The sequence below is a fragment of the Lonchura striata genome, chromosome 2, assembly GCF_046129695.1.
Source record: "Lonchura striata isolate bLonStr1 chromosome 2, bLonStr1.mat, whole genome shotgun sequence".
Lineage (NCBI taxonomy): Eukaryota > Metazoa > Chordata > Aves > Passeriformes > Estrildidae > Lonchura > Lonchura striata.
Window position 1 is genome coordinate 78,691,354 of NC_134604.1, and position 25,406 is coordinate 78,716,759.

The window sequence follows — 25,406 nt, forward strand, 5'->3', positions numbered from 1 at the left end:
AGTTGAAGGTTCTCTGAAGGATATTTCTCTGCATATGAACTTATTAAACCAATAATGCTCAAAAGTGTGAGATTTACTTCCCTTTTTTGGTTGTTTTTTTTTTTTTTTGGGGGGGGGTGGGGGTTTGGTGGTTTGTGTGGTTTTTTTTTTTTTTTTTTTCATCACAAGATAGGCTCTTGTTTGAGTTGTTAAATTTCTATTTGCCTGTCTTGATTTTTTTTTTTTTTGAAGGGTGGGGGGAGGGCAGGGAAAATAAGAAACAATTTATATGGTAGATCTAAAGTTTCATTAAAATTGCTTATGCCCTGTCCCAGGCATTTTAAGTGGGCCATCTGTCTAAACATCTCTGCATTTTTTTCTGATCATTTCCTCGACTTATTCATGAGCCATGGGAGGGCTCCTTTGTAGTCTCCATGTAGCTGGTTCAGTCTACCCCCACTGAATACATCTATGTGCTTGCATAACATATCTTTTCACAGTGCTGGAAATTCTCTGAACTTGGTTCAGATGAATGGCCCACTTTCTGAAGGTCTTTTTTTCTCCCTTTGCAAGATTTGTATGCAGAAACTGACCTTGGTGGCTACAGAATCCAGCACATTATTCTTGATCATTTTACAGGCCACCTGCTGTGAAAGTTATGATGAAGGATTTCTTAATGATTCTTTGACCATTAACATTGTTTTAAGTCAATATTTCACTTTTATTTAACTGCTGAATAGGTAATTGCACAATTGAAAAACAGCTTTATGGAGTGTCATATAATGTGGTTTTCAAACACTTGTAATCTTTCAAACGGGAGGATTTGTTATGATGGTTTGGGATTTCTCTGTTTACATAAAGTATTATGCAGCAAAAATATCAGAAGTGAAGAGGAATTGGTAAGGGTTATCCCTTTCAGCATTACAACACATATTTTGAATTGGAAGTAAAAAAATCTATACTCAGTTTTCTGATCCTTTAGAAGCTGGTGACATCCTAACTAATTTACATGATCAGTGGTAATATGGAAAGGGAAGTTTATTTGCCACAAACTGCAGAAAATTGTAGTTTTTACTGAGTTCCTCTCTCTGATTGATTGGTGACAATCAAAATGGCTAGGGCAGAGTTGTTACTTGATTTGCTTTTGTGGGTATCTGTTTTCTTTCATTACTCATTTTTGACTTGAATACATAATAGTTTAATTAATGTGTTCCATGAACACAGGAAGTATGTGTCAACCTAAAATTCTTAGCAGTTGTCTGCTTTCCTCACTGAAAAATTGCAAAGAAACCAGGAGCTCTGGTTGCTGTCATATTCTCTAGTGTCTTCCTCTCCCACACATGGCATTTGGGGGTAAAAGGGACATAATACATTTCTACACAGATATCATCTCTAGTTGAACAGACAGCAGTAGAAATTGAAAATAAATAACTAAGCAGGCAAATGGTGCTGTTTTTCTTGTTGCATTGCTTACATATTTTTTGTAATTGGTGCTTTGGAGTAAACCTTTTATGACTTAAAGCCAGGCCATCACTCTTCAGCTGTGTTCCTGTGCTTGTCATGCTTCCCCTTAGAAGGCAATTTAGAGTGAAGAGATTCAGAACTTCCCTTTTTAGTGTGGAAGGAGTTTTTAACCCCCTTCTCCACCCATCTCCTGTTGTTGTGGCTGCCATGCAGCCTTTGCTCTCTCTGTCCCTTTGTGTGTAATGCTCCTGGCAAGGATCAGCAGTGCACAGTTCTCCATGGCCCTGCTCCCCACCCACCTGGCATTCATCTTGCTGTGAGACTTGTGTTTCTTCCTGCAGCCAGTGCTCTTTATATGCAAATGAAGTAATTTTATTGGATAATATGTCATTTGCCAAAACTGGGAGAAAAAAGGGAGGGCATGTTGAACCCTAGGAAAGATATACTGTGTGGACTCTGAATCTAAGGTTGGAAGGGAAGTGCCTGATGTTTTCTTTGTGTCTTTTATGATGGCAAAAAATTACACTATTTTTATTTTCAGTGGGATTTTTTTTCCTGTGATATAATGTTGGATTTCAGCACGTTATGTAGAATTTTTAAAGTTCCATATTTTTTCTGTATTTTGAGAGTAGCCAGAAGTTTGGGGAGTTTTCTGTGAACTAGTGTGAAATATATGCAGAGTTCAGATGCTTTCTTAGGGAGGACTTACAAGTCTTCTCATCTCAGCTAAGGAAGCAACCTTGGCCAAGAACAAAAATAATTTCCCATGCACTGGGACATTTCAGATTACAAAAAACCCCAAACACCACAAAACAACAGAAAACCCCACAACAGATCTCATTTCCTAGCCTGGTAAAAACTTCTGCATTTCTAAAGTAGTTCATGGATGTGAGCAACTTCGTTTTCATATTCAACAAACTTAGACTTTGATCCTTACTTTTGGACTTTGTAATCCTTATTTATATGAATGTTCCCTACCCACAAATCCTATCAAAATGGAGTCTACTACAAGATAATTTCTTTGAAAGGAATTTGGTTTCATGAAGAAATAGGATTGTCATGAGCTAATGTAAGTATATGTCATAGCCAGTGTCAGTTATAGTTACAAAGCCACAGGCAAAGCTGATTAGCAAAGATGAAAAATGTCCCTGTGCAAAGGGATCTAGTAATTCCAGGAGGGAAGTACAACTTGCTGTATACTTGATGCAGTTCTGGACCTTGCCCTCCTGGCCATTGGTATTGCAGAGAGAGGAATTACGTGGCTGTTTGAAACCCAGGCAAAGCAGTGATGATAGTCGTGCCTTTCAAGAGGCATGCATCCTGTTTGGAGATACACTTGACAAAGCTCAGCAAGACAGGACTGAACAAAAATAATCCCTGCTGGAGAACAAGACTGTCTTTCCTTTGATGGCTAGCAGCCAGATTCATGAGGTCACTTCCAGTCAAATGCAATATGAAGCAGGGCTGTGCCAGCAAGGCTGTAAGGAATCTCATGACACCAGTGAAGCTGATCTACTAAGCTGAGTTTGTGTTGTGGTCCTAGTTCTAATATAAGAAATATGATATTGCTATAAACCACTAAATCCTGTTGGTTGCACTGCAGTGGAGTATCATTGAGAACCTATCCAGGTGCTGCCTGTACTTCTCTTTACTGGTGCTCCGATACCAGGAAGTGCAATGAAAACATCTCTCAGCTTGCTGCCTGCTACCTGTACAGGAAATTCCTCTTCCTCTTCTTCAGGAACTCCTGTGTCTGTCACATTTCCTATCAGCCAGTCTAAATGTTTGGTGACATACAGGAATTCCAATATGAATTGCTGAGAAATGACATTGCACCCAACGAACCATAGATAATTCCTCAGATTTATTATTTTGACAATTGTCACTGTATTAAATGTGAAAGGTGACACTTGGCATTGTTAGTACCAGGAGCAGGTTGTTTAAAAAAATATAATATGTCTTGTGAACTTTTAGGGTCATGATGGAGGTAAGCTAAGGTGTTTGGTAAAATTTGAGGTAGGTCTTACATGGCTTGCATCCAGAAGTAACTAAGGATTAGTATGCATCTGTGTCTGATATATTTAGCATTTCCATTTTCCCTTTTCAGGCACATGGCAAGGCAAAAGTTTTGGAAGCTCTTTGCCTCATTAAGTATTTGAACATGTGCTTTCTTAAGTTCCAGGTATCTAATAACCTGATGTTCTAAAATAATTGTTGGAATCCTTAGCTAGTCAGTGTCTTATCCTTGGCTTGGACAGATAATTTCTCCTCATGTGGCTCTAGAGGCCTTACAGGTGCTTCTCCCTGTTTCCAGGGAGAAACCTGAACACTCTCTTTGGGGAGATATGCTTCATTGGTTACCTGAATCCTCTGGAGGATGCACACGGCATACATAATGTGTTTACAGGTTTTAAGACTTGGAAGGCTGCAATGAAAGGTGTAGTAAGCGCTATAATGTGCAATAGATTAATATTATAGCAGAAATCATCCTTAAGACAGATGTAAAGGTGATAAAATTATTATCCCTACAGATTTCTTACAGAAAAATCTAAATAGTGTGGAAGAAAAGCTCTACCAAAATGTATTTTTGTTTTAATGGAGTTTAAGTCATACCTTCCTGTCTTCCCTTTAGGCCATGTGGTGCCTGCTTGTGGTAATCTATGGTGACCACTCATTAGAAAAGTTGTAGCATGCTTGTGGATGCCAGTTGTTATGGCAAAGTGGAAGAAACTCGAGAAGTTAGAATGAGGAAATTGAAAATGAATATACATTTAAATAAAATAGCTGAAAATTGCATGTTTCACTCTGAACTTCGAAGAATGGAGGCTCAGTTCTCATTCCTTTGCTGCCAGGTGTGTGCTTTTTTAAGTTGAAAAGATTCAGGTTTCCTGTATTACTTGATAAATGGTGCAGTCACAAAATACTGCAGGAATAATCCTCCATGTGGGCTGTGATGATACATCATTATTTTTTCAGTATGCTTGAAGGGCTCTGTGGATGAGATACTTAAAAATGTATATTATTTATAAAATTACTTGTATTACTTGTTTGGCTGAATCTTTAGTCTGTAATTGGCTTTTAGTTAAGGTTTACTGAGAATGAGATAAAAGAAATAATGATTATATTTTGCCCTTGAAAAGACTGCTCCAGTTATCACTGTTGCTATTCTCCTGCCAACCCATTTTCTCATCTGCTTTTTATCCTGTTTGAGCTAATTCTGCAGCAAGTGCTGGCTGCATTCAAGGGCCTCCTATAACTTTATCAGCATACCCAGTGTGTCAAGGCAAATCTAGAAAGAAAAATAAGAGTGTATTTTTTCCTTATGTGCTGTTTGACAGAAAAATGTATTTAGTTTATATTTTTTTCAAGTATGCTCTCCAACTGTGTCTATAGATTAATCATATTTTATATCCTTCAGGACCATCCTATGAGGCAAGTGCTTCTGGTTAACTTGGGAGAAGCATGAAATCTCTGTTAAAAATTTTTCTTCTGTCTGTTTCTTTTTTAGAATTCCTATTGCTAAATCAAAGAGAAGGAGCTGGGAGCTCTCTGTGCATCTAGGAGATGGAATTTACCCAGCTGCAGTTTCAAAGCATGGCTCATCATTTTCTGTAAGTTCTGCTCATTTTCTAAGAAATTCAGTGCATTGAGTGAATATATATATTATCCTTGAAACCTACTAAAATTCTCCATCTTTTCGTTGACTAATGTGTGTTTTTCTTTAGATGGGCATTGCTGTGAATTACCAAACAAGACACTGACAGTTAAACAGTACTAGTATACTGAGATTTTTCTTAGGGCTTATGCTTATGCAACATTTTTGTACATAATTGTTTGTTAAATATGTTTCTAAATTATTCTTTTTAGTGTCTTGTTTGGAAGTAGCATCTTATACTCCATTGTAGATATGTGAGAGCAAGAAAATAAATGCAATGTTGACAAAAATTGCATTACCTTAAGCTAGTGTTTAGAAAAACAAATCAAAGATCCAAGCAAATTGAATAAGCAGTCATACTGGAAATGCATTATTCAGCACTCTGTGGTGGAACTGTATGTGATCGTAGTAAAATGCCAGTGTTTCAGGATGTGCTTATTCACTTCAGATGAATGTGTAAAAACTTTTGTTTTTTACAAATGTTCTAAGGTAATTACTTAAGCACTTAATGTTGTCAGCATGAAAGGCAGAAAGACAGACCATGACAGTAGAGGAACAGTAATGCTGGGCTTGGTAATTCAGCCGTTCAGTGGAATAAAGCCAAGAGACACAAGCTGGTTAAAGTATTAAGAAGATAAATTTATAGGGAGAACTACTTTTTATGTCTGTTAATGGTGATTCCACAACCAGAAAGAGACTTTTTTTTTTTTTTTTAATAGGCAGTTGACTTGTATAGTGTTTGTTGACTCTTAGGCAAAAGGTTTTAAAAGGACCTTAATAAAGCAAATTTTCTTAAAATGGCAATGACACACCCTACTTGCTGAATTATTGTTTCAGAAGCAAAGGCCAATTCTGCATGAATTTTTTAAAATCTATATAATACTCTTAACAGGCATCCTGTGAACTTGGATACAGCCCATTCAAACAACAGAACACCTCTGTCAGATGCTGTGCATACTTAAACCATATACCTATAAAGATACAGTGTATTAAAAATTGCACCTGAGCGTGGTTATGTAAAAAGTAGATAACTCTCTTTTAATAGCAGGGTTGAATAGAGTTAAACTTATTTTTATTGTTATTGGATAAATAGCAGAGGACATGTTATTCTGCATCAGTAATTTTCTTTTTCCTGGTGTTCTCCTGTGATTGTGCTGCAGATAAGAGTATATAGTAAATACAGCACTGTCAAAAATCGGAATTGTTATTCAAAATTCTACAATGGAAAGCCAACTGCCTTAAAACTTCAAAGAAGAGAAGTCAAGACTAGGAATGAGAAATCTTGTTTCTGATCAGGAGATACAACATACAATCAGGGAAAAAATGGGGAAATTCAAAGCTTGCTTTATTGACTTTGCTGGCAGAAACACAAGCCTCACTTTTTGAACTTCTGCATTTAGTTTTTGCTATTAAGTTGGTGTGACACAGACTCCTGCCTTTGTGGGTTGTGTCCCCTCATGGCTTGTGACAAAGAGTGCTGAATCTGTGGTGCAGTTAGATAGCCCAGTGGGAGAGCCACCTTCACATTCCCCTTCAGAAGTTTACTGTGCTTTGCACAGCGGCATCCGCATCCTGATTCACTTTGTTTACCACAGGGACCCTTCCAGCAGTGACTCCTTTTTTCCCCTGTACCTCTGCTGCTCTCACCAGCCCAAAGCTCCCGTGTTGCAGTGAGCAGTGCTGTGCTCAGGGAGTGTGAGCAGCAGGCTGCTCCGTCCTTCCCGCTGTTCCAGCGGATCGTTCCTCAGCATTTTGGGCTACGGGTCATCTGTTGTTTTCTTCGTTTAGCAGATTCTTATTGAATTGTGCAGTGTTAACTGCCCTTTGCTACTCTTTGAGAATTTTGAGTTTTAAAACCATCTGTTTTTAACTATTTTGTTTGTAACAGAGGTCTCTGATGGGGGCTGGCTTTAGGCCACTTCAGCAGCCTTGCTTCCCAAAACTGAAGGATTTAAAGGCTGAGTGGTCAAGTGTGAGCGATGTTCTTAGCCTGAAGTGCTGCAAACAAAAATATCAATTTTTATTATTCCAGTAGAGGTTAAAAACTTCTGTGAATCCTAATTTGATATATTTTCTTTTAAAATAGAAGTAACTTGGTTTTTTTTTCAGAAGCCAGCAACATATATGCTAGCATTTAAATTTATATAAAATTACTGTACTAGATTTTTCAGTACCAGACAGTTGTTTCTGGTGATACCCTATCAACATATTAAATACTTTTGCAATTAAAAGATTCCAATGACCCGACTTGAAAATGAAAATTTAGCAGCTTTGGTAGGACCTGCTTGCTTGTGTACAAAGAACTTACCAACTAAATTGATGTAAATGTAATTTATTCTTTTTTTCTTCTGTATATTAATTGCTAGAACAATCTTTAAACTAACTGCTTGTCATGTATACCACTTAGTTTTTTAGAGGACAGATGGTCAGATTCTTAGCTTTGATTAATGTTCTTCTTATGCTTAATTTTTTTTCTCTTGTCAATTGAATTAAAGATCTTATAATCAAGATTGCTGCTAAAATAGAATTTGAAGGAAGAATACCTTCCTTTACATGAGACAGTAACAAGCAATGCAAAACAGCAACAAGCAGCCCAGAAGCATGCCATTACCAGACTCTGGAATCTTTTGTTCACTTCAGTTATAACCAGGAGTCTTTCCCATGTTGCCATTTTCAATTGCTAGTCTGGGTATCAAATGCATTTGTTTATGATTTCATTGATTGAGATTTGCTATTAAAGGTTGGAGTCTGTTCTTCCTTTATAAAACTCGACTGTTCTGCAGGGTATTGAAGGGTGGGAGAGACAAAATCAAATGGGAACCTACATATATTGAGGAAACCTGGTTAGCTGTGTGGTTTCCCTGCAGTGTACGAATGTGGCCCTTCAAAACCAGACGTCAGCCACCAAGGATGGTCTAATTCTATGTGATGGTGGCATTGTTTATTCATAGGATGGTCTGAGTTGGAAGAGACCTTAAAGGTCATTTAATTCTAACCCTTCTTCTAACCTAATTTTAGTTCAATAAGGAATTTGTAACTATATTCTATGCAGATAACTTAATTCCTGAAAATCTTTTTGCCATTATCAGTTTTTTGATTATTTGTTACAGTGTAGGAATACTCTGTCTTGAGAATTCTTTATTGATAATTTGCATGTTTTCTCTGCAAGTAGTTGTTATTCTCCTTTTTCATGTTTGCAAACAGTCCTTCCTGTTAGAGTTCTTCATCTCTGTACTAAATGCATACCTTCTCAGACTGCTTAACCTCAGCTTCTCATCAGTTTAGTTGTCAAAGAATTTCCAGATGTTTTCAGTTCTAAAGTAGCTTCTTATCATTGAAGTTGTTTATTTTTTAGTTTTTTTTAAGCATAAGGTGTCATAGTTCAGAAGCTACTTTGGGCAAATGGAAATTCGATATATTTCCAGAGGGACCTGTATAGGTCAAATGCTGAATAAGAGGAATAGAGAAAGCTAAATTCCTTAATTCAGGTTGTTACTAGAATGGGCTACCATTTTCACAAAACATTGGATCACTTCCTAAACACAAAGTTAAGAACATGTAGTACAGATATAAAATCTCTAGAAAAATGTTTTGAAGCTTGTTCAGTCCAGTGGGAAATGAATGTTTTAAATACTTTTTAGGAAAAACCCCAGTGTTTTTCCTCTGTCTTTTTCTTGAGATTATTAGATACCTGTGTGGGTGGAAAATCAGCCTGTGTACCTCTTAACTTTTCTAAGAGAAAATCTATTGTATAGTACAAAATGCCAGCATAAAAATAAAATCTAAAGCATTACTGTCATCATTATTTGAGTACATCCTCTCTGATCAATATGGAGTAGGGGCATGTTTATGTGAATACTTTACTTTAGTTAGTGAATTCGTGTTTATCTAATTATAGTTAAGCTTTGACTTCAAATTAAAATGTAATAAACGTTTAATTTGGAGAACTTTGATGCATTCATTTACTGTAAATTTCATGACTGATGGGTAAATTTATTTGAAAACTACTTTAGGAAGTATTTTCATTGTGTTGTAAATTCTCTTTTTGGGGGAAGAAAAACTACTACCCAAAAATCAAACTGAAGTATGCAAACCATCAAGTGGAACAAGGAATAGTATAATGGAAAATCAGAGCAATGATACAGAAAGTTGCTGTAAGCAAACTTAGTTCACATATAATTCCTTAAACACAAATATATGGAGTGGGATAGTAATTCAGTGCACATTAAGTTCTGGCCTTCCAGTAGTCCATGTAGAATAATAACATTGCCCATCTATCACAATGAAATTATTAACCTTGTTAAGAGAATCAATAAAATTCCATAATTATTATTAATAGTGTTTCACATTTCTGATATGCTTCAGGCACATAATGACATGAAAGAAATATGAGTGCTGTGTTAATAGGGATGAAAGCAAGTACTTGTAGGAATTAATAAGAGGGGCAGCCAGTTGTAATATGAATAAACATATAAACCTATAAAGCAGCAGATGAAGACTTTCTGCTTAGACTAGTTCTAAGTATATATTGTTGCATATTATGTATGTGAAATAAACTATATAGTTGTTCTCTTGTCCAATATTAGTTTGAATGAAAGGGAATGCATGTCTAAAGGCACTAGTGTGTGGGGCAAGATCTATTAGATAATACTTACAGCTGTAAGTAGAGTTTTTCCACATGGTTTGCATTTTACTTGCAACATAGCAAAGCTCTTCATTGCAGTACATGTACAGTTGTGCAAACAAAACTATGTTATAGAGTTCTATGGGTTGCATATGTATAGAAACTATTATTGTAAAGATTGTGTACCTACTTCCAATCTCTTTGTTCAGGTTCATATCCAGAGCATTTTTTGTTTGTAAGACCTGTGTATTGTGTATAATGTCACTTCAATACAGTATGCATAATCTAGTGCTGTGGTGAGAGCAAAACCCCCAGTTTCCACGCTTGCAAAGCACTGGCTATAGTAGTCATGCTGCTGCTTATTGATGGACTCTGTGGCTTTACAGATCCTGCATTCCTTTTTCTGTAGTGACAGATTTACTCTAAGGGTAGAGCTTGTCCCATCCTATCCTGGTGAGGTGGAGACAGGTGCTCCTGGGAGGCAAGCACTCTGCACTTGAATATTTCAATCTGAGGAGAGCACTGATCCCTGAGTTTTGACTCTGTGGCAACTGCTTTAATTGCTACATTTCTGTGACTGCTGACATTGTGGTTTTTTAATGAAAGTGGCCTTGGCCTCAGTGTCTTGTTGTGAACTCAGTGTTTCTGGTATGCATTTCCACTCTGCCTCATTGAATGTCTCAGAAAGTTTAAATGCTGGGATCCTTTACATGAAATAGAGGTAAATATTGAATATACTTGTATAATATTTGTATGTACTTAGGTGTGCTTTTGTACTAAGCCAGAGGACAAGCAGATTGTACAGTTTATCTGGATTGTACAGTTTTTTAAATACCATGCCAGTTTAGCACCAAGTATGTGATGGTACATATTTGTTTTGTAAAGAGGAATTTTTGGTGTGGATTTGTATGTCTCAAATTAGTTTGTTCACACAGTATTCTATAAGCATTTAGAGAAAATACCTACAGGGTTGGGAATTAAAATTACTTACTTGACTAATGCATTCAGTGTGCCTTTAAATATGCTCTTCCCTCTGTGTCACAGCAGTGTAATAGCTTAGTTATAGAAGTTTTTGGAGATTTGTAGTTGTACTAAAATCTCACAGTAACATGGTCTGGCACTGGTAGGCAGCCTACAAGACATTTCTAAAAAGAAAATGTGATGAAAAGTCTGAAATGTTAAAATGCAAAATGTTTTGAAAGTAGGCATGGTCAATTTGGATGTATACTTTCTTTGTGTTAGAATACGAGTTCACTGATTTAAAATATATTCCTCAGTAGGCAGAGGAGGAATTAGGTTTTTACAATGATTAACTTTAAATCACCTAATGAAGAGTTTTACCCACACAGGTGGCTTCATAGTATGAATTTCTGTGGTATGAAAATAGAGACTATTTTCTTTCATGGGTAATGATCCAGTGGTTACAGGAATTCCAGTGAACAGTAAACTAAAATATAAATTGAAGCTGTGTAACAATACAGAGCAATAACATACCATTTTCCTTCTTCAGAAAGTCATGTTTCTGGCACACAGCATTTAATGTGTCCTGTCACCCTTTAGTCTTCCTGTGGTCTTTGGTGTAAGACTGGAAACACCTTGAGGAGTGGGTGTTGCTTCAATTTGTTTTGTGCCATGTGCACTTGACATCCTGCAGTACAATATTCATATAATGATTTTCTAATTTTTAAAAGCAGTGCTTACATGAACATTACTTTGATGTTTTTCTTAACACTGATTTCTCTCCAACAAAACTCTAAAGAAAATACCCAACCTGTGCCCAGAAATGCCTCCAACATCCCAACCCCTCTTCCCAAATTTTGTAGAATGAATAGATTAAAAAATGTTGTGAGCTCCTCCTGCTGGTTCAGCAGAAGCAATAGTTGCATTTAAAAGAGTGCTAATATAGTGTTAAGAGCCTGGCTTATTACCACAAAAGCCATAGTTAACTCTGCAGATCCTGGATGCTGCTTCAGCTTTAATTCTGTTCTCTGAGCAAATTTTAGCACATTTAATATTCGGTATAGGACTCTTTTATAGGACTCTTTTTTGGGATCTCTTGACGCTTTGGCATAAAGCGGAATTATCAAGTTGTTGCTGTTTTGAGTTCCTTTCTTAGCTCTGTATTTCTTTGCTGCTTCTCCCCCCCCCCCCCCCCCCCCCCCCCCTTTAATTTTTAAGTAAGCTAGACTATTAAAATTACTTAAATGTAGCTTTTATGGCTTATGAAAAATAGTGCTCCTGTCGTGGATAGATGTGCGTCAGCTGTGACAAAATGTTTTGATGTAGTCTTCTCAAAAGATAGACTAGAAGAGTTTTCCTTTGAAATCTGTGAAGCAGTTTTAGACACAGCTTCTCAGATGGATCTAATTAGTCTTTCATACAGACTGGATGTCCGTTTGTTGCAGCTCAATTCTCATTTCATTCACCCATAACTAGAAACACCTCGCTTCAAACGTGTTTCTTCAAAGAAAGAAGGGTTTAGGGTTCCGTGTTTTACTGCTTTTTGATGTTGGTTTCCCTTTAACTGAGAAGACCTTATGTTTATACAACTGTTATTATTAAGAAAACATAGCTTTGTTCATGAGAGTTCATTCGGTATCCATGTTGGCTATTGGTGGCAGTCAGAGATCTGTGGAATAGATCTTGCTATACAAGACTAGTGGGACAGCTGTACGGCAGGCTATTGAGATTGTTGTAACAAAGATTTGAATGCAAGCAGGATATTCTAATAAGACCATGGAACCTGGTTTGTGGGAAGATGAAAATGAAGATTAGAGTACAAATGATCGGGCCCACTGATGGATAGTAGTCCTGTTTATTATTTATATACACAGTATAATGTGTATACTGTAAGAGACACTATGCTGTGTTCCCCATTTAGGATATGTTTACATGGCTCAGTTTAGTGCAGCACAAAGGAGCCTGTGCTGACTAACCTAGTTTGGGCAGTGCTGCTGTAATGATGCTGTACTGCTCCTAGTTGGAATAACTTGTTAAGAGCTGGCAACTCTGTGCAACAGTGCATTGTGCCGTGTTGTGACACTGCTACAATAAAGAATATAATTAAAGCTGTAGTGGGAAGTGTCTGATCATTGTTAAATAATCAGTGTGATACTTGGATACAGCTGTGGTTGATGATTAAGGAAAATGAGTGGAAGGAAAGCAAAATGGGAGATACTCTGCCCATGTCTATACTCTGCAGGTTGCTTTGTGGTCGTGATGTCATTTAGTCTAAGTGGAGTTTGCAGGAACAGGCTGGTAGGTGCTGGCTTTACTTCTGTACTTTCCAGAAGTGTAGCTGAGCTGGTTTTGCCACTGGACATTGCTATTCGCCTCTGATCTTCCCTGTGAAAGGAAGGGCAGTCCAGCTTCTGATGGGTGGCACCTAGGACACGTTGGTAAGAGGTGGAGTGGGCTGCAAGCAGACTCACATTGGTGGAACTGGCTGGTCTGCAGGACTGTCCCTTGGATCCCTGTTACTTGTGCACATCAGTAACTCTGCCACACTTTTGTGTTTGCTGGGAGCCGCTTACTGTAACCTCTTCCTGCCCTGTGCCTCACCCAGTCATTTCCTCCATTTGCCTCTCACCATGACACCCTCCTTTTTCTCAGTCTTCTGTCCATGGAGGCTTTACATTCCCCATTTGTCCTGCCAGGAAGCAGGACTGGCTCTGCTGTGTATTCACTCACAGGTTGGCCAGTCCAGCTGTTGGGTGACGACCAAATTGCCTTTGTCTGTCCAAGAGCAGAATGGAAGCACTCATTTTGTCCACTGTGCAGCTTTTCATTTTCATAAAACTTAAAGGGATTTTAATATGTCTGGTTAATACTGACTAGTCAGGGGTTCAGAGGTTGAGTGTTTGCAGGGAATTTTGAGGAGGGACATGCAGATAAACCATACATTTTGTTAGCTTCTTTTTCCTTTTGAGATCAGGCTAAAGGTGGAGCTACTGAAAGGGTTAACAGAGAAAACAAGGCTGTTTGGAATGCAGGAGAGGAAAATTATTTTAAATTATTTACAATGACTTGCATCTCTGTCTGTGGCATATCAAAAATAGAAAAAGGAATCAGATTTAAGTAGTCATAATCTATTGCCAATATTTGCTGTTCTGGAGAAAATATATGTATCTCAAGGACATAAAAGAAATTTAAATCAATTGGAAACCAAAATAGACCTATAGCTCCATAATTCTAGAATTATTTCAGGTCATGTTGTGTTCACCAGCATGGTGAATTGACCTTGGCTGAACACAAGTACTCACCAAGCTGCCCTGTCACTTCTCTTCAGGACAGGGCAGAGACAATAAGATGGAAAACAACTCATAGGTTAAGATAAAGCAGTTAGATAAAGAAAGTTAAGTTTTACACATGCAAACAAAGGAAAAGACAAAAGTGTTGTTCTCTGCCTTCTATCAGCAAGTGATGTCAGGCTACTTTCTGGGAAGAATCCATTCCTAAAAGGTGATCAGGCATTCAAAAGCTGTACCTTCTGCCTGTTAACATGTATTCCTTACTGCTACTAATGTGTCATTTTTCAAGTCCTGCCTCTTTTGAGTTTCTTTGTTCTGGCTTCATTCTTCTGATTAGTCCTAGTTTCCATTTCTCAGTTGTCTTGACTGGTTCATGCTCATTGTCTGGCTAGTCTGAGTCTTCCACATCAATTAGCAATTAGTCTTGGTTCTCTTCTATAGAACCCTCTCTGTGTAGCTGTGCCCTACTCCACAGGCCTACAGGCTTTCATCCATGTATTGGTCCTTCTTTCCAGGGACTCAGTGTTGGTTTTGCTTATCCCATTTCTTCTACCATACAGTCTATTTGGTACTTCTGTTTCTAATACCACTCTCTCACTCTCTACCCTAATCCTGTACTTCTAGCTCCTTCTTCCAGAACATTCAGTGCATACTTCCCTTGCTTCCATTCTCTGAGATAGGTTTCATGTGTTCCTGTTACCACTTCCATTTCTTTCCTCCATTTTTAGTCTTATTGCTCAGTGAGTTTCCCCCTGCCTCCTTGCTTCTTGCTTCAAATTTTCCTCTCCATCTTTTCTGCACCTCCCTCCCAGATGCATCTAGTCTTTGTCCTGGCCTGCTTTCTCCAGTTATGGGGCCCTCAGTGTCCAGTTCTGTTGTGTGTGGGTTGTTTATGCTGCTGCTTCTTCCTTTGCTGCTCAGCCCTAGCAGGTGATAGTCTTACTAGTTTTTGCTTGACCTGGTATTCTACAATCCAAACTCACAGTTTCAGTGGGAACCTGTGTTCCTCCTTAGGCTAGTATATGTTAAATGCAAGGAAGAATCATTTAGATCTGTGGCAGTGAAGTGTGGTGACCTACAGATATAGATAGGATTTGCCTTTTGAAATGCATAGAACTTGCCCAAAATTATGCAAGTTGTAGGCGAATGGTAGAGGTGCATTATAACTGTTTCACTTTCCAGGCAGATTTTCAAGCCTCCATTCTAAATCATAAAGATATTTCAGCCTTGCATAGAAAAGTAAATAAAATTTAGTAATTTGGCCAAAAATGCACTCTTGTTCTGTGTCAGAAATAGCTGCATATTTCTCACTGAAATTTCTCCTCTCTGAAATCACTCCTGAATGACTGTTCAGTCTAAATAGAATCCATGTAAGTTATAAGAAACTGAAAATGCAGTGTGATAATGGACAACTTTGGTACCAAAGCTCTTCCCTTCCCCCTTGTTCTATAGCTGTATCTCAGCCCCACACCTTTTGGCAGGCTCTTCCTCTGCTTCTCCCATGCTCCTGTCTTCATTCCAACCTTCTCTTTCTGTTGTGGCTGCCCTCTTGTTTCCACCATCTAACCTCTATCAGCTGTTTCCTTTATTGCTGTAATCGCTGTGTATTTTCACACAGTGACCTCTTTGTCACAGTTGGAGCAGCCCAGCTGTTTGATGGCAACAGACTAGTTTGTATGCATAGTTTATCCTGTTTTAATTTAATATTTTCTCCTAGCTGATAGAGGAGGAGGGAAATAACCATACACCCTTTATATTAAGCCAAACTGGCATCTTGATTTTGACGACGGTGAGGTTAGAATACTGTTAATTTATGACAAACATAATTTTGAATAACTTAGCTTCTTTTGTAGTAGTTTTTATCAACTAAACAGTGAAAGTTAAAGCTACACTGGTGGTACATTATCATAATAAAAACACAGAATGGTTTGGGTTGGAAAGGGCCTTTAAAGATTTAGTTACACACACTCGCCTGTGCCACAGGCAAGGACATCTTCCACTAGACCAGGTTGCTCAAAGCCCCATCCAGCCTGGCTTTGAGCATTTAATATGCAATAAGCAAGATTGAAGACTGATTTTGTTGTCTAAAGCAGTAATAAATGAAGAGAAGGGTAGAGACAGAAAGACAGATAATATTTCCAAATCTCAGAAAACTGGAAACCTGAGCTTCCTTTGTTTAACAGTTAAACAGAAAAGAGCAAAACCAGCCAGAATAAGATAGCAGCAACTTTCAAGATAAAAAAAGAAATAGATCCTCTCCTTTTTACAGCTAATGGGTTTTTCCTCTCCTTGGCAAAGGAAAACTTGCAGAAATAGGTGAGTTAATAGGAGCAGAGGGAAAAGGGCCAAGGGATGGTCATTGTCAGTCAAAATCAATCAGTCTGTGCAGCCAAGGTCTGTGGTGAGATCAAGTCATACTGGCTCCTTACGTGGCCTATATCTGCAATCCAAGGTGTACCATTGGTGATGTAGAATTGCTCAGGCTCACTGTGCAGAGTATGAATCTTCATTACTTCTTTTATTGCAGTTTATATAATAAATCCCAATTCAAGAGACGTGCTTTTGCTTTGTAAAAATGTGCTTGAAAAAAAAATGAAGTGCCATATGTCTGTAAGGATGAATGCTTTGTGAGTTTTACAGAGTGGGATCTTTTGAATCTGTTGAACAATTCACATTTCCCAACAGAAGCTGGTTCAATAGCTATGGGTGTGTCCCAGAAAATGCAACATTAGTAATGCTTTCCAGAATAGGGAAATTGTTTTGAAAAGGGCAGTGGGAAGTATGTTCAATGTTGCACAAAACTGTTATTTGGGACTATGAATGTACTTTACTAGATCTGCCTGGCTTTCTGTGGATATTCTTCAGATGGAATTTTTAAAGGGTCTCCATTAGTTTATCATTTTAACAAGTGTACAGATAGCTGGAGTGATTAGCAGATTAAATGACTTCAGAGTATAAATTCTCATTTGGCCTTTGAGGTTATATTTCATCTCTGTTGTATGCCTTCCTAATTACAAGCATACTTCAACACTTACAGTTAGAATTTTAAAGATGTATTATTGAACTTCTCCAGATCAGAATTAAAAATAACATGGGCTGACATGTTATATTATTTCTTCAAAATCTGATAAAGTATTTTCTTTCTCATTTAAGCTTAATTATATTTAAAAATACTAAAGCAATAATTGTTTTAAGCTGCATGGCAAAGTTTGGTATATTTTTCAATTAAACTATTGGTAGTTGGATTGGTTTTTCCTTGTTAAAACACCACTATTCTCTGTTGCACTTTCCGTGGAACATAGCAATTCATCCCTGAACCTGCATCAGCATGTCCTGTCATTGATGGCAGCACTGAAGAAAGCTCAGTGCAAATTTTGCAGTTTTGTCTTGTTCTCAAGAAATATCTGAAGACTAAATAAAAAGTGCAGAAAACTTTTGGAACATTATGATTTAGATACAGCTTTGTGGCTTCAGATAATCTGAGATATCTTAACTGTGTTAGATTTTTTCCTTGTAAAGTAGTGTTATTAAAACCCAATCTGTGCAAAGCATGCAAAGGATAAATTAACATTGGGAAGAAAAGAGATGTCTGAGCCTTTCACCTGTAAGGTACCCTTTATCTCCAGCTGAGTTTGCCAGCCTTTGATGCTATTTGTCATCTTCCCCAACAGCTATCTTTATTTTATTTTTGATGGTAGCTTTTGTATTTTGAATGGCTTCTGGTAATGCCAATACCATGTATTTGAATATTATCCTCTCACACTGGAGGCTTTAAATATTTTTTTGGCTTACAAAACAAGACACATTCATTTAACTGGTGTTTACTCCCTTTTAGAAACAATTAATTTAAGGAAGCATTGAGAAAGGTAAAATGTCTATTCCCAGTTTAAGGATGTTGTATATACAGATTTAAGGCCTGTCTGTTATGATGACTTTTATATAACTGTTCTTTACAACAAGGGTGTTGCTTATTATTTTCTGCTGAGATACTTTTTCATGGCATCTTAAATCTCTCAATCAGAGAGAACTGATATTTTTGGTATGCCTTTTTTTCTTTTTTCACTGGTTGCACCTTTTGGCCTTCCTTAAGGAAATACATTTTGTCTGAGCAATCTCTTGGGTTTAGATAACCTTGAGCTTCAATGCTTGCATGATCCTACCCTGAGCTGCATGCTGTCCTTTAACTTTTTATCATAAGCACAGTTTGCTTCTTCTCCTTGTTCCACTGTAAGGCATCTGTGTTTAAAATAGTCTCCATTTTGATTGCATGTGTTCAAGGCTAAAAAAGTTGTGGTTGCAGTATATCTTACTTTAAAAAAGTGATTTTTGAAAATCTCAGGATGGGATAAGACATAACAATTTCTATTTTCCTGGGACTGATGTTTTTTTTGTCTGTGAATTTAATGGTAATACGGTTTTATTAGATCATTCTGCATTATGTTGTATTACAGAGGAAATGGGGCTTTTACAGATGTGACTTATTGACAGTTTAGGTATTAGATCTAACACAATGAAGTGGCTTATTAGGATCATGGAAAGCTCTAAAATTCTTGTATGAATCTTCATGGTACATGCAACTTTATAATGTTGTCAGTTATAATGGAAATATGTGACCGATGGTTTTCATTGTGTGAGAAAGTATTTAAATCTTCTTTTAACTGGTCAATAGTTGCTGATAGGTAGGAGGATTCTAATGATACCAAAGTGTCTCTTCACTGAGGCACTGCTGATTATCTGGTACTGGTTACTTCATGGATCATGTTTATCTTGCAGAAAAATCCTGCCCAAAATTTCTCTGCACAGAAATGATCTCTTTTCCTCCAAGGTGCTACAAATGTGCAAGGTCTTGTAGGAACTGTGCAATTCCATATGAAAAAGAACATAGAATGTCTACTTTAGTTACAGTATACATGAGTTACCTTTTTTTTTTTCTTTTTTTTTTTTTTTTCTTTTCTTTTATTTTCTTGGATTCTTAAGTGACAATGGAAAAGTCAGTTATGAGATTTTAAGTTATTTGTAGTGGGTGTACTTTACTTTCTCAGTGCCGAGGATGAAATCCATCCTAATGACTGAAGGAGCTTGTCCAGTGTCAGCATCCACACATCTCTGTGTGTATTTAGACAAAGATCCCATTGAGTGTAAAGAGCACATCCCACTTGACACCCCATACTCTGGTCTGGCTTGAGTCCAGTGAGCAGGAAGAAATAGGCTCTGTCAGAGTAAGTGTAACTTGGAAACTTCTCCTTTTTCTCTTCCACCTTTCTTAGTAGTGAGTTTATTGCAGTTTTTTTTTCATCATTGAGGGCTAAACCCATAGTGAACATGTAAAAAGAGCTGCCAGCTTTTTATGTTAGGGAGGCAGGCAGCTCTATGAAGAGAACATGATTTAAACTGGTTCAGAAAGGCAGCTTGATCTGGTTTGGGTTGAAGGATACTATCATTATCTAAGTCTCAGAAACTTTTTTTGTGGAAAAGTAGGCTCTTATCATGATCAACAACACAGCAGCAGCAAGAAGCATCTATGTAAATGGCACAGTCATAATTTCAAGAAAAGGCAAGGTATGGCTTTTCATGGAGAGAAATCTGACCATGCACTATTTATACCAGAAGCTGACAAATGGATTTTGCACTGAGAAACTGAATTAAGGACACTGTAAAAGTGTAGTGGCCTCATTCAGGCAAATCTTAAGCCTTTAGAAGCTTAACAAGAGAGAAAGTGTTTTAAAGTTTCCTGGGGCAAGGAGGACTGGGACACTCCACCACTGCAAATGCAAAGTAACACAAAGTTACACATTGGCTGCCAAAATAAAAGAAGTTTATTTCTAGGAAACATGGGAGTAAAGGTATACTCTGAGTAGGAACTTTTACTATGTCTTTTACTATCCCTGTAATTGTCTAAATTCTGTCAAGAACTTGTAAGATGTTCAAATATTTTCTCCTAAAACTACCACTATGGCTTTGTGATTAACTAAACTTAAAGGGAAAATAACTTGTCATACCTTATATCCCATTAGGTACCTGTTGTTCCAAGTCTCAATTCAAGCATGTTTGGCTGCACTGGTCCTACAATGAATAAAATGTAGATTTCATTTTTAGGGCTGTTATAAATCAGGAGTCACTTCAGGGGAAAAGAAAAGCATCGATAAATAGGTGTAGAATTACACCTTTTTGGAATCACATAAAAAGATTGATTAATTCTAAAAAGTCCACATTTCCTTACATGTCAAAGTCACAGCAACTGATAAAGTAAAAGCAGTTAAACCAGGGTTCTATTGATATGACTCCATCTTGACATTCTCCTAATCCATGACTAGGTTAACTAGGTGAGCAAAGTACTTCCAATCTCTTTTCTGTCTAGTTGAGCTGCTTTGTTCAGTATATCTCTGATTCTGAAGATATAAGGGTCCTTTCTCTATAACATAATGGTAAAGAGGCTTTTGCAATTTTGGGCTTTATTAACTGAATTAATGCCTTCAGCAAGAGTACAGATACAGAATGTGTGCCTTTACTGAAAGTACATTTAATTTTTATCACTTTTATGACAGTTCTGCTGTCTTTTGTGTGGAAACAAAATGGATGAAGATAAAAAATTGGCACATAGTTGAGATGAAATTTAATGCTAATGTATCTATAGTGTGATTTTTTTTCCTAAGTAGCAAGTAGTGTAATGGCTTGATATCTTGAAAGAATCGGAGAATTTGAAAAGAGAGATCACTCCTTTGTTTTACATTATCTGGCTGTGCTGAGGAAAAATGTCTGAAAAGTTTTCATTGTGAGGTGGGTGGAATTCTTTCTATCAGACAATATCAGTGCCCATGGTCTCACTCTTAATGGCATCAAAGCTAATTCAACCTGAACAATCCTGAGTCCATGGGTAGGAAGAGAGTAGATTTCTGTAAAAAGATGTGCAAAGCTACAAAATAATCAGATGTTATTAACAAAGAGCAGACCTGTAAACTTAACGCAATAACTGGTATTTTCTTGGACAGAAAGTTGACCAAGCTCCAGGTATTTTGAGAGATTCTTTTTGCTAGTTCTGAATATTAATTTTTCTCTATCCTACTTGCCATTACTATCATTAGACATCACCTTTGTTGTGGTTATAACAAGAAAACTCCCCACAGTGAAGATCAATGCAGAGTCAGGTAATTATAGTTTATATCTATGTTAACAAGCTTTGATTATTTTGTAGTCAGCTGGTTCTGTAATGCAACATAGAAGTCTTATGCAACTTTAAAAAATTCTCATATTTTAAGCTATTTTTATATAAAATGTAGAGATCATTCATTGTAGGGAGCAGGAGCTAGCAGTAAAACCAAATGATGAGTGCTTCAGCTATTGGAGTCTGTTGCTGCAGAATGAACTTGTCTAAATTCAGTTTTCCTAGAGTGACTATTCAGGAATGCACCAAAATTTTTTTGAGACTGCTGAGAAAATAAGTGCATAAAATATACCTGGTTTTCTTATTGTCATCTTTAGGTAGTTATAACAATTCAGTGTTAGAATTTTAGCATTTCATTATGCATTTAAAGCTTTGACAGCTGATCTTGTTGTTCTAGGTATTTTGACCTTTCCTTGACACTTCACCTGTAAACTGTCAGAGGTATCTGTGTGTGTCAGACTTCATAGCTGGCAGTCATGAGTATGATTGCTTTGAAAATTGGTATAGATAGGTAGACAGGTTTTGTTTCCTGGACCATTTTAAGAGCAGAAAAAATAGGCTTTTTTCAACCTCAGCTGTATGTGCTGCAGGATTTTTACTGTTATTTTTTCCTAAGTATCCCTGAGCTTACTGATTAAGTTGTATACTCTACCATCTATTGACTAGAAAGAAAGACATAGTTTAGGTTTACCCATTAAAGTTACTATTTCTCCAGTCCTTCACTAAAGCTTTCCTGTTAGGATGCCTGCAAAACTCTGAACCAGAGGTTAACAACCATGCTGTGGCCAGTTTTATCTTAACAAATGGTGCCTTTGCCAAGTCCTCATCAGGCAGACATGAAGAGTTCATTTTACGGGGAGAGGTGCTGTGTATGGCTAAGGGCAAAGGCTCTGTTTTCATGAAAATAACCCTTGCAGGTAAAAGAGAAGGAAGGAGACCTGAACAATGTGTTTTGGATATTTTTCCCTTATAGAAGTATTCTTCAGTTTTCCTTAAATGAGTGTTTGACTGTCCCTAGCCAGTAGTTGGGGTAGAAGGAGGATAGTGTAGCTTAGTTCTCTAAATTTGTCCAGTATTGCCTTAATCTTGGCTGACTTGTGATGATGAACATGACAAATGATTCCTTGTGAAAACCAAAGAACCAGTGTAGTTCTTCTGTAGAAGAAATCAGTTGTTCCAACAACAAAAGTTCTTCATACATCTCTGTTGTATGCAGATGGTATTTTGAGCTTTCATTCCTGGGGGTGGGGGGGGGGGGGTGTCTTCATCAAAATCCAGGATTAACCTTCAGTATATCTGAGTTTCCAGGATCATGCCTGGGCTGAAGTGCTGGAATCCCTCTCCACCTATTGCTGTAGACAAATGGCTTGGCTGTTCCTGTACAAGCCTCCTTTAGACTAACAAACACTATCAGTGTTGAGTTCAGCATGAGAGCCAGCAGCCACTCACCCATCTCCCAGTTTTGTGTAATGGGAGGTAATTAAACCCTGCCCTTTTGTTGAAGCTTTACTGGTGTAGTGAGGAATACCAGATTCTTGAGGCCAGAGTCCTAGTGCCTGAGGAGGAGCGTGTTGCAGGACAGCCATGGGGCTGTGAGGCTGGAAGAAAGGGAGCCTTGGCCTGGCTTCTGCTCCTGGGACTGCTCAGAGATTTTTGGCCAGTGACTGGTTTTGACACAACTGAGTAAACACAAAATTGAGCTTAGGATTTGTGGTCTTGCAATAAGTACAGTGTGCTAAGTAAAATAATTTTTGAGTGTTTTCTGTACTTGGGTATGGCTATTAATCTATGAACATGAAAGACTTGTTCAGCATTAAGTTTTAAGAGTCGCCTGAATTAAATGCCATTTTTCCCCTTAAAAATTGAATATAGCATCTATTTAAAATATAACTTATGGTTTATATCAGCTAAAATCAGCTGTTCCACTTCTTGAAGTCTTTCCAGTTTTAAAAAGACCATCCTTTCTGTAGGGGAATGAATAATGTAGGTTAGCTTGTTTCTGTGGGCATTTATTATAGCCACACAGAACAGTTCCTGGAGAGGTTTTGCTATTTCTTATTTAGCAGCAGTGAAAATCACGATTATTCTATTTACTTGGCTTACCTCTATGGCAAAGCCTAACTCTTTGGACTGTGAGGAGGAAATGTTTGTTTTCTCTGGCTGCTCTTTGCATATGCTGCTCCAATTATAATTGAATATGAATATTTACTGAGAAAATGGGACATTTCTCAAGTTTGGTTAAATTGATTTTTTTAAATCCAAGATATGTAATGCTATTCATTATACAGAACTAATAGACAATGTAGCGAATCAATAAAATATCACCATACATGTCAGATGAACATTAGGGCTGTAAATTCTTCATCAGGCAGAATCAGTAGGGGAAAAAAGGAAACAAAAAGCTAGATCAAAAGCGATGTGGGGAATTAATGTGGAGAAGATGAAAGGGAAAGAAATGAACAATAGGGTTGATGTAAGTGGAGGATTAGGTAAAGCAGAAGCAATCATTTTTTATGGAACAGATGAAAATAAATTGAGAATAATTGTTATGGGAGGTGTAAGTGGTGGCAAGTTGAAAATGTGTATTTAATGGCCTGATGAAAATGAGAGCTTGTTTGTGAATTGTGCCTATGATTTATTTCCAAGGAATAGACTTCTAATACTTTTTGTAGTATCGAGTGTTGTTCTGTCTGTGGCATTCACACAAGCTTGTTGGATTATTTTGGAAGTTAAAATACTGTGCTAGCATCATTCAGTATTGTTTAGCTCCAGATAACAATTTTATTTAAAGTATTTGAAGTCAAGCAAACCATCCATTCACATCTGCTGACGGTGTATACAGAATGCTAGGTTAAGTAGCTTGCTTAAAGGAGTGTTTACAGACACAGTTCTTTACTTGGGTCTGCAAATTAACTCTGAAAGTTCCTAAATCTGAAAGTTCCAAAGGATAAACTGAAATTATTATTAGGGCAAATTTTTTCCTGTTTGTAAGCACACTGATTTAGGTTAATAATGTCTTAGGAATAAGGGAAGCCTGTTTTCCAGAAGTGTGCATTAGGCTGATACGTGATTCTGTTATGAAGAGTACATTGAGAATAATCAGGACCTGGTGTTACTGTGTTCCCTGACTGACCTCCACTGTATCCCACTCTATGCAAAAGGTAAAGGAGCCAGATCCCTGGCTCTCAGATCTCCTGGTCATCCCATTCTCTCACAGAGCAGCAGTAGTTCTGTAAACTATCAGTGTTCTTATTCTCAAGAAAGACCACCGAGAAAAATCTGAAGGGACAGTGCTACCTTCTTTCTTGAGTCCTTTTCACACAACTAGTAGGGAAACTCTGAGCAGGGGCTGGAGGAGGCATTTGTTATTGAGGGAAATTTGTTGTTCATTGGCTTAAAAGATTCTTCCTGACTAATCCAGATTTTTTCGCTATAATTTTGCCATATTACTCACATGAGTCAAGAGCTATGATGATTACACCTGTAGGAGATTTTGGAACTTGTTATTCCTGACTGTCCTTTGTTTGCCAAAGTTCATCTATAAGTCAAAGCATTGGACATGGTGGTGCCGGGGGGAAGCAAGTGTGATGATGTGATATTATGTAGATCTGTCACTTATAATTTGGAGGCTGTCTCTTTCAACATATTACTGTTTTTCATAGCAGTATATTCAAGCTCACTTGAGTCCTTGTTTCTCTGTCTCTGCTGTTCTTGATTCTTCACCACTTTTTGAATAATGAGGCCTTGAATTATAGACACATGATGGTACCAAGCACTTTATAGCCCTCTCCCTACCATTTATGATGTTTGATTTTTCTCATGTGTGAAGTTAGCTTTGTTAAGATGATTTTCTCAGTAGGGCCTCTGTATAGACAGGAACTATGATTTCCCTGCTCTGAAATTGTGTCCCTTGCCTTTTTGACCTTGTTATAAAGTAGTTATTTTATTGAATCCAAAATGAATGTTTCATTTGCCGGTGTTTTCTTTTAATGTTACTGAGCATTTTCCCTAAAGTTTGCAACTTGCTTGTGGATTTTTTTTTAAATGTTCAGCTTTTAAACACTTTTTGTCTTCTACTTAATTTTTTCATTTTGCCTGCTATTTGCACTGTATTATATTTCCTGCTGATATACTTGCATATAATATTTCAAGCTATTAAGAAATATTAGGATGGTCTTTTTGCTTTATTTCATTGACCATTTCCTAAATTTTCAATTTCCAGCTACAGTGATTCTCTGGATTTTAGATACAGCCTTCTGATGGCCTGGATTT

General features: G+C 37.3%; 1 protein-coding gene across 5 annotated transcripts in view; it reads left to right on the plus strand.

Moving 5' to 3' along the window:
- PCCA (propionyl-CoA carboxylase subunit alpha) overlaps positions 1-25,406 on the plus strand; it is a 267,736-nt gene that overhangs the window by 157,670 nt on the left and 84,660 nt on the right. For all 5 annotated transcript variants that reach the window (XM_021530256.2, XM_077781501.1, XM_077781502.1 and 2 more), the window contains one exon: positions 4,952-5,054. In XM_021530256.2, coding sequence (XP_021385931.1) covers positions 4,952-5,054 — 103 coding nt within the window. The remainder of the gene's footprint in view (positions 1-4,951; positions 5,055-25,406) is intronic.